The sequence below is a fragment of the Coregonus lavaretus genome, assembly GCF_964263955.1.
Source record: "Coregonus lavaretus genome assembly, chromosome: 20".
NCBI classification, from domain to species: domain Eukaryota; kingdom Metazoa; phylum Chordata; class Actinopteri; order Salmoniformes; family Salmonidae; genus Coregonus; species Coregonus lavaretus.
Genome location: NC_140007.1, coordinates 30,383,126 through 30,397,654, shown reverse-complemented (window position 1 = coordinate 30,397,654; position 14,529 = coordinate 30,383,126). Strand labels below are relative to the sequence as shown.

Here is a 14,529-nt window from a genome sequence, read left to right as displayed (position 1 = left end):
CCCCCCAAACCTAGATAACAAAATAAGCCAATATTTGAATAAGCCCCACCCATTTCGGCTCACACCCCTCCTACATTCATATTTAACCCCACCCCTTTGGACTGACTGGCGGGGTAGAGCACAGTGTAACAGGAAGGGGACTTTTTGATCTATTTTGAGTTACTATACTGAATGTATTCTTCTAACTGTCGACAGGGAGTGTATGTGTGCAAATGGATCAATGTATTACTGAGAATTTTTGGTTCATTAAGTGACATTTTTTTCTTCTTCAAATGGAATAATCAGTCACTTAAAAAAATATGAAATACAATTAGAGCCAAGTCCCAAATGTGTTTCTGCTTCTGTCATGTTTCCTTATGTTCTGGCCGCCATCTGCCTCCATCCTAGGCGTCCTCTATCTTATCCTCTTCCTTTGATCCACAGGGACCTTTCCTGACATGTCCAGCATTCCTCTTCCTTTACCCTCTTAAACCTACACTCCGATACTCCCAAAAAGACAAAGCAAATCCATGAAAAAGTGCAAAGAATGCCATGAAGCAAATGTTCTGCCCCCCAGAGCTTCTTCCCCTTAGTTTATAATTCTACAGAAGAAGTTGCCACTCTCCAACATAAACATCGTCAGAGGGAAGTAAAAGATAAACGTGAAAAATGCTGTTGTTAGAAGTAGAAGTAGAATCAGCCACGCTGCCATAGTAGTAGTAATAATAATCGCAGTGTTTTCACTGAACTGTTTTTTTTTTTCTTCTCTTGTAAAATGTCTTGGGTATAAAGGGAAAAGGAAAAGAAGAGGCAGGAGGAGAGTGATGTCACATTGTGAGGGGGCTCTTCTGAAGGTTCTCATGTTCCTTGGCCCTTTTCAATTCCTTCACTCTGAAACACAGACAGAGAGACAGAAGTCATTTAAACAGGGGTCTATGACCGCCAACACAGATCATCTCTCACTGGATGATTCTGTATTCTAATGTCTCAAACCATTCCCGAGAGAGAGCGAGAGAGAGAGAGGACACCATTCCCTTGAGAGAGAGGACACCATTCCCGAGAGAGAGCGAGAGCGAGAGAGAGAGCGAGAGAGGACAAGAGAGATGAAGATCGACATAGTCCTTGTCAACGGGACCTGGAGCTGATTTGGAAAGAAAACATTGATAAATCGGACAACTATCAACATGTATCAAACTTTATTTTAACTAGATCTCATCTAGTCTAAATGATTCTGTTGAATCACTACGTCTTATCGCTCACTGAACCCATTCCTTCAATACTTTATATTCTAATAGGTCAACTAACTTTGAAACTTGAGAATGGTTCTTAAAGCAGTTTGATTTACTTTTAAACTCTTGAGAATCTAATGTGATTGAAAAAAGGTCTCTTGATAATTCAACTCTCTCCAAAACCAATCTCAAGCGAGGAAACAGGAGTCCCTTGGCAAGTCCACCAAATATTTGTTGGGCTGAAAGAGACCCTCAAGGCAGGCAGAGGTTTACTAATTGGTTTGTATTTGGAATATTGCTATACACCAAATAAATGACTTTATTACTCAAGAATTGTGTGTCAATTAATGATGAACTACAAACACAACTGAAAATTGAAGGCATTGAATTTGTGAAAATGTAATGGATATATTTAGACTACAATAGCCTAACCAAACTTGTATTGGAAACTGACATTACCTTGGCATTCCACTTGTGAACCATGTCCAAACACTACACTATACCCCAGGATATACAATACACTCAGTAGATCTGACTGTAAGTCACTAGCCAATTACTGTTCCATATCATAATCAATAGACATTGCCCTGTGGTAATTGTACTACTGACCACAACACTGGGACTGGTGTATATTCTCTGCCTGCCTTTGGTCTCTACACTGCTGTTGAGAGAGCTCCTTTCCTCATAGGTAAACAGGACGAGTGGACAATTTGGGGACAATGCAGTCCATTTTACATGAGGTTATACATGTACTGTATTTAACCCCAACGTCCTTTACCTGGTATCACTGAGCTTAGTGGTGAGCCCCCACGGTGCTGTATATATAGGTTTAGTGTTTTCACTGTGCTACATCCTCTTCCTCTCAGTCTGAGATGTTGTTCCCCTGAGGTGTGAATCCATTACCGGTACAACTCCTGCTGTTCTAACTCCCTGTTGTTTTTTTATTTTACCTTTATTTAACTAGGCAAGTCAGTTAAGAACAAATTCTTATTTACAATGACGGCCTACCCCGGCCAAACCCAGACAACGCTGGGCCAATTGTGCGCCGCCCTATGGGACTCCCAATCATGGCCGGATTGTGATACAGCCTGGAATCTAACCAGGGTCTGTAGTGGCGCCTCTAGCACTGAGATGCAGTGCCTTAGACCGCTGTGCCACTCTGGAGCTGTACTGCTAGTCTGACAATAACCTGTATGTGCTATCACAACACTGTAACCCAGATCATTACAAACATGCATGCTATCACATCTTTATAGTACTATAGCTACCTCACCTGCTCTCGAAGCACAGTGACCCATATTCTACAGTATAACATACCCCAACCTGGTCTCAGAGCATTTCGTATTATTCTGTACGTAAAGATGAGAGACTCCATTTAGTATTATATGTTACATTTGGTATGGTTACATAAAACAGATGGTTACTTAAGGCAAAAACGACATGGATATGAGCGTCTGCTAAATGACTTAAATGTAAAATGATAAATTCAAAAGGCCCCATTTTCTCAGAAGATGATCTACAGTGTCTGTGATTCATACAGATGACGTGGCTGATGATAACTGTCATATGGGTATTTTTGTCAATATGCCCAAAGTCTTTCTGGAGTAGTAGTCAGACAGACACACAGTTTCTTGAATATTTTCAGTGAACTAGCAGCCCTGAACTAGTGAGAGCTCCCAATGCAATGCCTAGAGGAGCTTTGACATTTTGAGTAAACAAAACCCAAGGGGGGTCATACCCCCCTCTTCTGTGTCATGTGGGGCGCAGCTGTTTGAGAGAGAACATCCGTTCCATTGCATGCCTGGGGGTACATTTTAAAGAGCAAGGCCCATAGAATTGTCACCGGTCATGCAACACAGTAAACATGATCGAAAAAAACAACCTTCCGTTCTGTGAATAGGCATCTTCATAACCACACAAAACAAAACATGTAATAATGAACATAAAAGTAATTTCCAGAGGGGAGAAAGAGGTGCCTGTTAAGTGTTACGGTGACATAGTCATTCAAAAGCAGTGGTTAGTAAGTTTAATAAGAGTAAAGTTAAATTTGCTCTGAGTCTGAGCTTCTCAGTCAGTCCACCTGTGGCTCCAGTAGGCAGCCTTCATGCAAGCAGGCATCAAGCAACAGTGATGGACAAGATAGAGGGAGGAGGACAGCGAGAGAGAGAGGAAGGGAGAGATGGATGGAGAAAAAGTGAAAGACAGAGAAAAAGAGAGGGAGAGAGAGTGGATGAAGGCAAGGACTCAGCAGATAAAACTATTGTTAGAGAGAGAGAGAGATTGAGAGAGGCAGAGACATACAGTGTAGACAGGGAGGAGAGAGAAGCACGAACTGAGTTGCTGAGGCTGCACTCACCCGCTTGAACAGTCTATGGTCCATCAAGGGGCTTCGCATAAACAGCAAAACAATACCAGACAGCTATTAGCACAAGTAGGAACTGTGAGGAAAGGAAGGGGGGGGGAGAGTAGGGGTGCGAGGGGAAGAGAGTAGGGGGGCGAGGAGATTAGGGGGGCAAGGAGAGGAGAGTAGGGGGGCAAGGAGAGGAGAGTAGGGGGGCAAGGAGAGGAGAGTAGGGGGGCAAGGAGAGGAGAGTAGAGGGGCAAGGAGAGGAGAGTAGAGGGGCGAGGAGAGGAGAGTAGGGGGGCGAGGAAAGGAGAGTAGGGGGGCGAGGAGAGGAGAGTAGAGGGGCGAGGAGAGGAGAGTAGAGGGGCGAGGAGAGTAGAGGGGCGAGGAGCGTAGAGGGGCGAGGGGAGGAGAGAAGGGGGGCGAGAAGAGGAGAGTAGAGGGGCGAGGAGAGGAGAGTAGAGGGGCGAGGAGAGTAGAGGGGCGAGGAGAGTAGAGGGGCGAGGAGAGGAGAGAAGGGGGGCGAGGAGAGGAGAGAAGGGGGGCGAGGAGAGGAGGGTAGAGGGGCGAGGAGAGGAGAGTAGGGGGGCGAGGAGAGGAGAGTAGAGGGGCGAGGAGAGTAGAGGGGCGAGGAGAGGAGAGTAGGGGGGCGAGGAGAGGAGAGTAGAGGGGCGAGGAGAAGAGAGGGGCGAGGAGAGGAGAGTAGGGGGGCGAGGAGAGGAGAGTAGAGGGGCGAGGAGAGGAGAGTAGGGGGGCGAGGAAAGGAGAGTAGAGGGGCGAGGAGAGGAGAGAAGGGGGGTTAGGAGAGGAGAGTAGGGGGGTGAGGAGAGGAGAGGGGGTGGGCGAGGAGAGGAGAGGAGAGGAGAGGAGAGGAGAGGAGAGGAGAGGAGAGGAGAGGAGAGGAGAGGAGAGGAGAGGAGAGGAGAGGAGAGGAGAGGAGAGGAGAGGAGAGGAGAGGAGAGGAGAGGAGAGGAGTCTCTGAAGTGTTGTATATAAAACCCCCCAACCCGTTTTATCGTCCCAAAAATAAATAAAATAGAGAAATGAAAACAGAGAACTTGTCTGTTCATACTCATTCTTGCCATCTAATGTGTAGTAAAACATTCATACAGTATATCTAGCAAATCCCTACCCTGAATGGTTGTGTGTTTGTGTGTGAATATAACAAACATATTTGAAAACCCACAAGTTAGTGTTGTGGGCGGGGCTTACCTGTGGCGGCAGCGGCGTAGAAACCTCATGATCTTCCTGGCAGCCTGATCCTGCCTCTTAGTGAGCAGACTACTTCTATAAGACACAAGACAACAGGGAACACTGGCTTTTTAGAGGGTCCCCAGTAAACAAAATACACTGTGGTTGTGTGGAGCTAGCTTAGTTCTAAAATTAAACCATTCATTTATTTTGGAGATTCTGTCTAGCATGGGTAGTGTCCTCTCCAGTCCTCAAGAGCCTTAGGCTGCGTTTACACAGGCAGTCCAATTCAGATTTTTTTTCTCCACTAATTGGTCTTTTGACTAATCAGAGCAGCTTGAAAAATATCTGATGTGAAAGAAAAGACCTGATGAGATTGGTCAAAAGAACAATTAGTGGACAGAAATATAATAATTGGGCTGCCTGTGTAAACACAGCCTTAGTGTCTTCATCAATTTATACACGTGTACAGTACTTGTATGTTTAAAATCTAAATCAGTTATGCATGAGCACAGGAGGACACTATGACCATTGGGACTGCAAATGGGACTGCAGATTTTCATCCATTACAAATGGATTTCCCCAAGTTAAGTCTGCAAGGTTAAGTGGAGAAGGGCATAACCATCCTGTAATGAGGCTCAGCCTCCTGTATGTGTCAGTGTGTGTTACTGTGTGTTTACCTGAGTGTGTGTTGCTGTGTGTGTGTGTGTGTCAGTGCATTTAGCTAATTGTGCTGCTGTGTGTCAGTGTGAGTGGTAGCTACTTTGTGTGTGAGTGTGTGTGTGAGTGTGTGTTGATGTGTGTGTTTACCTACCTGGGTTTGTGTTGCTGTGTACAGTATGTGTCAGTGTGTGTGTGTGTTGGGTGTTGCATCAGAGTGTGTCAGTGTGTATACATACCTGAGTTTGTGTTGCACCAGGGCGGTGGCGGCTCCTCGGCGGTGGGGCCTGAGCCTGCCAAACTCCTTGTAGCTGCGGTAGTATTGCTGGATCAGCACGGCCGCCCGCCTGCTCTGCTGGAACCTCTTCTGCTCATGGTAGCTGCGGAACTTACTCTGGATAAGAATGGCGGCCTGCGTCATCTTCTTATAAAGTGCATACTGCCACAGAAAGGACCAGAGAGGAACAAGGGGTTGGGAAGACCCAAACGATGGCCTCAAATGCACACATCTATTGTCTGATTCACACTATACAGTGCCTATTTTGTTGCATTACAACCTGTAATTTAAGTGGATTTTTATTTGGATTTCATGTAATGGACATACACAAAATAGTCCAAATTGGTGAAGTGAAATGAAAAAATAACTTGTTTCAAAGAAATTCTAAAAAATGTATAACGGAAAAGAGGTGCGTGCATATGTATTCACCCCCTTTGCTATGAAGCCCCTAAATAAGATCTGGTGCAACCAATTACCTTCAGAAGTCACATAATTAGTTAAATAAAGTCCACCTGTGTGCAATCTAAGTGTCACATGATCTGTCACCTGTTCTGAAAGGCCCCAGAGTCTGCAACACCACTAAGCAAGGGGCACCACCAAGCAACCGGCACCATGAAGACCAAGGCGCTCTCCAAACAGGTCAGGGACAAAGTTGTGGAGAAGTACAGATCAGGGTTGGGTTATAAAAAAATATCTGAATCTTTGAACATCCCACGGCGCACCATTAAATCCATTATAAAATCTATCGGACCAGGCAAGGAGGGCATTAATCAGAGAGGCAACAAAGAGACCAAAGATAACCCTGAAGGAGCTGCAAAGCTCCACAGCGGAGATTGGAGTATCTGTCGATAGGACCACTTTAAGCCGTACACGCCACAGAGCTGGGCTTTACAGAAGAGTGGCCAGAAAAAAGCCATTGCTTCAAGAAAAAAATAAGCAAACACATTTGGTGTTCGCCAAAAGGGAGACGCCCCAAACATATGGAAGAAGGTACTCTGGTCAGATGAGACTAAAATTGAGCTTTTTGGCCATCAAGGAAAACGCTATGTCTGGCGCAAACCCAACACCTCTCATCACCCTGAGAACACCATCCCCACAGTGAAGCATGGTGGTGGCAGCATCATGCTGTGGGGATGTTTGTCATCGGTAGGAACTGGGAAACTGGTCAGAATTGAAGGAATGATGGATGGCGCTAAATACAGGGAAATTCTTGAGGGAAACCTGTTTCAGTCTTCCAGAGATTTGAGACTGGGATGGAGGTTCACCTTCTAGCAGGACAATGACCCTAAGCATACTGCTAAACAACACTCGAGTGGTCCTCTGTTGCTCAATTGGTAGAGCATGGCGCTTGTAACGCCAGGGTAGTGGGTTCGATCCCTGGGACCACCCATACGTAAAAATGTATGCATGCATGACTGTAAGTCGCTTTGGATAAAAGTGTCTGCTAAATGGCATATTATTATATTATATTATTTAAGGGGAAACATTTAAATGTCTTGGAATGGCCTAGTTAAAGCCCAGACCTCAATCCAACTGAGAATCTGTGATATGACTTAAAGATTACTATACACCAGCGGAACCCATCCAACTTGAAGGAGCTGGAGCAGTTTTGCCTTGAAGAATGGGCAAAAATCCCAGTGGCTAGATGTGCCAAGCTTATAGAGACATACCCCAAGAGACTTGCAGCTGTAATTGCTGCAAAAGGTGGGTCTACAAAGTATTGACTTTGGGGGGGGGGGGGGGGAATAGTTATGCAAGCTCAAGTTTTTGTTGTTTGTTTCAGAAGAAAAAATATTTTGCATCTTCAAAGTGGTAAGCATGTTGTGTAAATGAAATGATACAACCCCCCCAAAAATCATTTTAATTCCAGGTTGTAAGGCAACAAAATAGGAAAAATGCCAAGGGGGGTGAATACTTTTGCAAGCCACTGTATGGCCAAACGAAGCCAGGCTGACCTGGTTAGGCATTCACTATAGTTGCTGGAACTGTGCTGGAAAGGAAAATAGACTAGCCAACATTGTAAGGTTTAGGTTGGCCAAATATAGTGTGAATATTACTGGACTTAGGAAAGGAGCTGATGTAGGTTATGAGTATCAATATAACCAAGTCAAGTGTGATAATCAAGTGAAGCTAGGTTGTATTGTAAGTAATCTTAGACAGTGAAAAAAAAACAAGCAAAGTTTGAAATGTGTTCTACCGTCTTGTGGCTTTGAGTCTCTAGTGACTCTTGTTAAGGAGTGACATTTTAACCCCTAAAAATAAGGAATTAATAAAAAGAAAAGACATTGAAAAGATGTTACCTTCAAGGCTATCCATGTTAGCTTGTAAACAAAGAAAAGGTGAGATTGTGAATCATGAACAGGCATGAACAAGGATCAGCCTGAGCCTAGAAAAACGGACTAAACTGAATAAAGTGAAACGCTAACCATTATCTGTAAGGTAATGTAATATGTACAAACATGCATGTGTGTTGTAAGGGGCTAACTGTGCCCAGCTTACCTGTTTGTATTTCTTGTAACAACGCTGAATGACTGCCGAAGCTACTTCCTGTTGCTCTCTGAATGGGCGTCCCTGTGAGAGAGTAGAGTATGAGAAGTCAGAGGTCAGAGTATAGGAAGTGGTGTAGTAGTCTATTATAGAGAGCCACTGCTCCCTGAGGTCTCTTCCTGGGCCCAGGGCCCTGGTTGTCTGGAGGACAGACGGAGGACCTGGGGTTGAGGACGCTGGGGGAGAGGCTCCATCCTGGGATGGGAGAAGAGAGAGGTAGGTGGTGGTGCCAGCCCAGTGTTGCTCTCCTCCCCAGTCTCAGCTGTCAGAGGGGGAGAACAGATGACTGTGAACGACAGCGAACAGTTTGAGACGTGGAAATTCATTATAGCTAGCTATGGGGGGTAGGTAGCAAGGTGAGGAAGTGGGGCGGGCGGGGGCGAGGGGAGGGGAGGCTGGGCGGGGTGTGTGGAGCTGGTTAAGAACAGGCAGCAGCGGGCACCACACACATTATTTAAAGAGTGAGAGAGAGAGAGAGAGAGAGAGAGAGAGAGAGGGGGGGGGGGGGGGAGCTTATAGGGAGCAGGGAAGAGGGAGCAGTGCAGTCGTTCCTTAAAGCAAGGCCATGCTCTGCTCAAAGCAAACTTTGCCCATGCTGAAACCACAGGGACCACAGAGTTTGAGTGTGTCTTAGTGAGACAGATACAGAGAAAGAAAGATGGGATAACAAATGAGTGTTAATTAACATAATCCATTGACGATTACTGGGTGAGCATAGATAGTGTCTTGTGCACTCAGCACACTCCGACACAAACCAAGACATAGTTTTGTTATATAGCAACCTTTCTAGATTGAAGGGACCCATTAATAACTTCACATTTCACCTGATAACATTAAAGTCAACACCACATCAACATAGAGTGCCAGTGGTAGTCCTAATAACAATGCTGTACATTTTTTTTGTACAGCAGGTATGTTACTGTGTGTGGTACCTCAGCCCCGGACCTGTACCTTGTACTTGCGGAAGGCAGTTTGGACCAGACGGGCGGCCTCGTACAGCTCCCTCTGCTCGGGGTCGGACAGGGTGAGCTGGGCCAGGTCTCTCTCCACCTTGCTGTTAGAGGCCTGGATGAACTCGCTCCAGTCGGCCGGGGAGGGCAGGGTAGGCCTCTCCATGGGCCCCTCCCTCAGGGGAGACCCCCCTGGGCTGAGGCTGGGATTGGAGGACAAAGTCAGAGGCTCACTGTACAGAGATCTGTAAGGGGAGAGGGAGAGGGAGGGGCGGTTGATGGAGGTGACAGTTTAAAATGTAGTCAGCTAAGCGTTGTTATTAGAAGATATATACTGAACAAAAATATAAACGCAACATGCAACAATTTAAAAGATGAATTAGGCCCTAATCTATGGATTTCACATGACTGAGCAGGGGTGCAGCCATGGGTGGGACTTGGACGGCATAGGCCCACCCACTGGGCAGCCAGGCCCACCCACTGGGGAGCCAGGCCCAGCCAAACAGAATAAGTCCCCCCCAGACAATCCCGCAGGTGAAGAAGCCAGATGTGGAGGTCGTGGGCTTAGACGTGGTTGTCTAAAACGGCGTTGGAGGCGGCTTATGGTAGATAAATTAATATTCAATTCTCTGGCAACAGCGCTGGTGGACATTCCTGCAGTCAGCATGCCAATTGCACGCTCCCTCAAAACTTGAGACATCTGTGGCATTGTGTTGTTTGACAAAACTGCACATTTTAAAGTGGCCTTTTATTGTCCCCAGCACAAGGTGCACCTGTGTAATGATCATGCTGTTTAATCAGCTTCTTAATATGCCACACCTGCCAGTTGGATGGATTATCTTGGCAAAGGAGACATGCTCACTAACAGGGATGTAAACAAATGCGTGCACAAAATCTGAGCTAAATAAGCTTTTTGTGCATATGATTTTTGGGGGGGATTTTCTGTTTCAGCTCATGAAACATCGGACCAACACTCTACATGTTGCGTTTATATTTTGTTCAGTGTAGTTCCAATACACTACTGCTATGTCAAGCACAGGAAATCTTCTGCAAAACATTTAGGGTCAGATTCCCAGATCAGAATTAAGCCTACAAATTCTCCATTGTGCATGCTTTTTAGACCAGGTATAGGCTTAATCCGCGTACAGGAAACCAGACCTAGATCACATTCAGTCCAGAGTGCGGCTCTGCTGTGTTGCTCACCGTAGGTGTATGATGCTGGGAAGCTGCTCCACGTCTCCGAGGTAACTGGCCAACCAGCTCATGGTGTTGCTGACCCCAGTACTGTCCAGGGGCACCCCGTCCAGGGCCACAAAGTTCTCCCTCTTGATCCTCTCTGGGGTCGCCTCAATGATGTGCTCTGCCAGAGTCATCATGTTCTCCTGCAGGGGGAGAATCACCCAGAATTGAGTATACTGTAGATCACACACTTAGCACATTGTCATATCATTGCCTATTTTCTTGTAAACTCTGCTTTTAGGTTACTGTACAACATTTTGTTGCATTCTTATTTTCATTGTCTAAGATGTTTCCACATTATGAGTATTGAGTGTGCAAGTTTAGAATTATTTATAGGAAACAATGAACATTAAACATGAGTCATGTCAAGACAATGACGTTGGTGATGATAATGATAACGATCACAATAATTGTTATTGCTGTGCTGTCCTACCCCTCATCTCCTACCCCTCATCTCCTACCCCTCATCTCCTACCCCTCATCTCCTACCCCTCATCTCCCACCCCTCATCTCCCAGCCTCATCTCCTACCCCTCATCTCCTACCCCTCATCTCCCACCCCTCATCTCCCAGTCTCATCTCCTACCCCTCATCTCCTACCCCTCATCTCCTACCCCTCATCTCCCAGTCTCATCTCCTACCCCTCATCTCCCAGCCTCATCTCCTACCCCTCATCTCCCAGTCTCATCTCCTACCCCTCATCTCCCAGTCTCATCTCCTACCCCTCATCTCCCAGCCTCATCTCCTACCCCTCATCTCCCAGTCTCATCTCCTACCCCTCATTTCCTACCCCTCATCTCCTACCCCTCATCTCCCAGTCTCATCTCCTACCCCTCATCTCCCAGCCTCATCTCCTACCCCTCATCTCCCAGTCTCATCTCCTACCCCTCATCTCCCAGTCTCATCTCCTACCCCTCATCTCCCAGCCTCATCTCATACCCCTCATCTCCTACCCCTCATCTCCCAGCCTCATCTCCTACCCCTCATCTCCTACCCCTCATCTCCCAGCCTCATCTCCCAGCCTCATCTCCCAGCCTCATATCCCAGTCTCATCTCCCAGTCTCATCTCCCAGACTCATCTCCCAGTCTCATCTCCCAGCCTCATCTCCCAGCCTCATCTCCCAGTCTCATCTCCCAGACTCATCTCCCAGCCTCATCTCCCAGCCTCATCTCCCAGCCTCATCTCCCAGCCTCATCTCCCAGTCTCATCTCCCAGCTTCATCTCCCAGCCTCATCTCCCAGCCTCATCTCCCAGCCTCATCTCCCAGTCTCATCTCCCAGCCTCATCTCCCAGTCTCATCTCCCAGCCTCATCTCCCAGTCTCATCTCCCAGCTCATCTCCCAGCCTCATCTCCCAGCCTCATATCCCAGCCTCATCTCCCAGACTCATCTCCCAGACTCATCTCCCAGTCTCATCTCCCAGCTCATCTCCCAGCCTCATCTCCCAGTCTCATCTCCCAGCCTCATCTCCCAGTCTCATCTCCCAGACTCATCTCCCAGTCTCATCTCCCAGCCTCATCTCCCAGGCTCATCTCCCAGCCTCATCTCCCAGCCTCATCTCCCAGTCTCATCTCCCAGACTCATCTCCCAGACTCATCTCCCAGTCTCATCTCCCAGCCTCATCTCCCAGACTCATCTCCCAGCCTCATCTCCCAGTCTCATCTCCCAGACTCATTTCCCAGACTCATCTCCCAGACTCATCTCCCAGTCTCATATCCCAGCCTCATATCCCAGCCTCATATCCCAGTCTCATATCCCAGTCTCATCTCCCAGACTCATCTCCCAGCCTCATCTCCCAGGCTCATCTCCCAGCCTCATCTCCCAGCCTCATCTCCCAGCTCACCTCCCAGCCTCATCTCCCAGCCTCATCTCCCAGCCTCATCTCCCAGCCTCATATCCCAGCCTCATATCCCAGTCTCATATCCCAGCCTCATCTCCCAGACTCATCTCCCAGCCTCATCTCCCAGCCTCATCTCCCAGTCTCATCTCCCAGACTCATCTCCCAGACTCATTTCCCAGTCATCTCCCAGACTCATCTCCCAGACTCATCTCCCAGCCTCATCTCCCAGACTCATCTCCCAGACTCATCTCCCAGCCTCATCTCCCAGCCTCATCTCCCAGTCTCATCTCCCAGCCTCATCTCCCAGCCTCATCTCCCAGCCTCATCTCCCAGCCTCATCTCCCAGTCTCAGCCTCATTTCAGCCTCACCCTCAGCCTCAGCCTCAGTAGCAGTGTGACTGTGATGGATGGCAGAAGGCTCCCTTGGCTGTGGGAGCCGATCAATGGATGGAGTTTATTATGTGGTGATGGAGGTCCACACACTGCCAGGGAGGTCTAGGGTCTGTGTGTGTGTCTGTGTTTGTGTGTGTATGTTGATTTCACATGTCAGGGCATCCAGTGGCATGGCCCAACAGAGCTGCAGGCGGTCAATCTCAATCTTCTTGTCATGTTTATTAACTGGCAGTCCAGATCGATAGACTTGATGTTGATATTATGACATCCTACAGATATAGTTGTCTGGTAAACTAGTGTGAATGTAAGTGCAATGAGCAGGCCGATGGACAGGTTTGGCAGTGGAGTGAGTGGTAAACAGTAGAGTAACTGTCTTGACTAAAGACATGGTAAAAAGTACAGTAACTATCTCTAGTAAACGTATGATAAATAGTAGACTTGAATAAAGAGACAGTAGAGAGTAGGGTGAGTTCACTGACCTGTAGGTCGTCCATCTGCGTCATACAGTCCTGGTTCTCCAGGTCTTCTCTGTAGGAGAACAGCTCAGTGTCCACCATCTCTCTCTCAGCCATCACCAGCATGTTCCCCAGCTGTTCCCTCTGTCTTAGCCTGCTAGCCAGCTTCTCCTTCCCCAGGCTGCTGCCCCCAGAGCCCCCTAAACCCTTCCTGCCTGAGTCCCTGCTGGAGAAACCCTCCCTAGAGCTCCACTTTGCTCCCCCGGCTCCTCCAGCGCTTCCCCCACTGGAGAGGCTCTTGTCTGGGCTGAGGCCCTCAGGGGACAGGGTCTTGGGGCTGAAGGACAGCTTGTGGAGCTGCTGTTGCTCCAGGCTCAGTGGGACAGACCTGGCCTTGTCGGGCCTGGCCTGGAACAGCTCTGGATTGGGCTTGTGTTTCTTGGCCAAGGGCAGGTCTCGCTGGCACTCACTGCTGTAGTAGTTGGAGGGCTCGGATCGCGGCCTTCTCAAGTCTGCAGAAGGGTTACAAGATACTATTTTAGAGACGTTTAAACAAACTATATTAACAAAACTTTGTTGTCTAAAGGTATTTTCCATTGCCCATTTTCCCCACTGATACCAGTGTGGTGCCTCTGTTACTCCCTCTCCTTCAGTCTGCACTGACCTGGGTTGAGGTTGGTGGTGGTGGAGGTGGTCATGGTGGCGGCGCCGCCTTTCTTTCCGCCGGGCGCCATAACGCTGTCGCTGGCCCATGTGACCATCCAGCTGTCTGAGGTGGGTGCGTCGTGGGGGGTGGGGGAGAAGGATATGCGTGTGGTGGGGGGCAGGGGTGCAGGAGGCTGCTGTTCCTCTCTCTGCAGCTGCTCCAAACACTCGGCCAGCTTGGTGTGGCCACGGGAGCGGGCGATGGACAGGGGCAGACGTCCCAGAGAGTCAGGGATGGCCAGGGCCCGCCGGTCCCACTTATACAGGACCACTGCCGCTTCCAGGTGACCCAGGGCACACGCCCACATCTACAGAGAACACAGCAGGGACACAGGTCAGAGGTCGCAGGTCAGAGGACACAGAGGGATGGCTCTAGCATGCCTGTAGTAACTTTACTTTCTTGGAAAATATAATCTTACAAGTGAAGTCTTTATGAAAGACTTTATGGAAGACCCCTGCAGTGGTTTCATGAGATAAAGTGCTCTATAACTTACCAGAGGGGTGCAGGAGAAGTGGTCCACATTGAGTGGGTCCACCTCCAGCTCCAGGTCAATACTGTCTGCATGCTTGGTGCTGGTGGGGGTAGAGAAGAACACTGAGACTCCCAGACTAAACTCTGGCTAAAATAGATAGATCCATGCTTTATTGACAACTTTTTAATATAGTATTTTATGGTCTTAAACTAGTTCCATTATAGACATTCCTAGGTCCTAGGGTCTCT

At 47.9% G+C, this 14,529-nt stretch overlaps 1 protein-coding gene across 1 annotated transcript in view; it reads right to left on the bottom strand.

Moving 5' to 3' along the window:
• Positions 1-806: 806 nt before the first annotated feature.
• The window catches only part of LOC311148111 (calmodulin-binding transcription activator 1-like), a gene marked incomplete at its 3' end in the record, with an annotated part of 29,667 nt that continues 15,944 nt past the window's right edge, over positions 807-14,529 (bottom strand). Inside the window, exons 6-15 of the mRNA XM_084185016.1 lie at positions 14,303-14,381; positions 13,768-14,116; positions 13,128-13,615; positions 10,381-10,559; positions 9,179-9,422; positions 8,180-8,251; positions 7,981-8,001; positions 5,643-5,842; positions 4,765-4,839; positions 807-870 (exon numbers count right to left, since the gene is read on the bottom strand). Of these exons, the coding sequence (XP_084041142.1) occupies positions 807-870; positions 4,765-4,839; positions 5,643-5,842; positions 7,981-8,001; positions 8,180-8,251; positions 9,179-9,422; positions 10,381-10,559; positions 13,128-13,615; positions 13,768-14,116; positions 14,303-14,381 (1,771 nt within the window). The remainder of the gene's footprint in view (positions 871-4,764; positions 4,840-5,642; positions 5,843-7,980; positions 8,002-8,179; positions 8,252-9,178; positions 9,423-10,380; positions 10,560-13,127; positions 13,616-13,767; positions 14,117-14,302; positions 14,382-14,529) is intronic.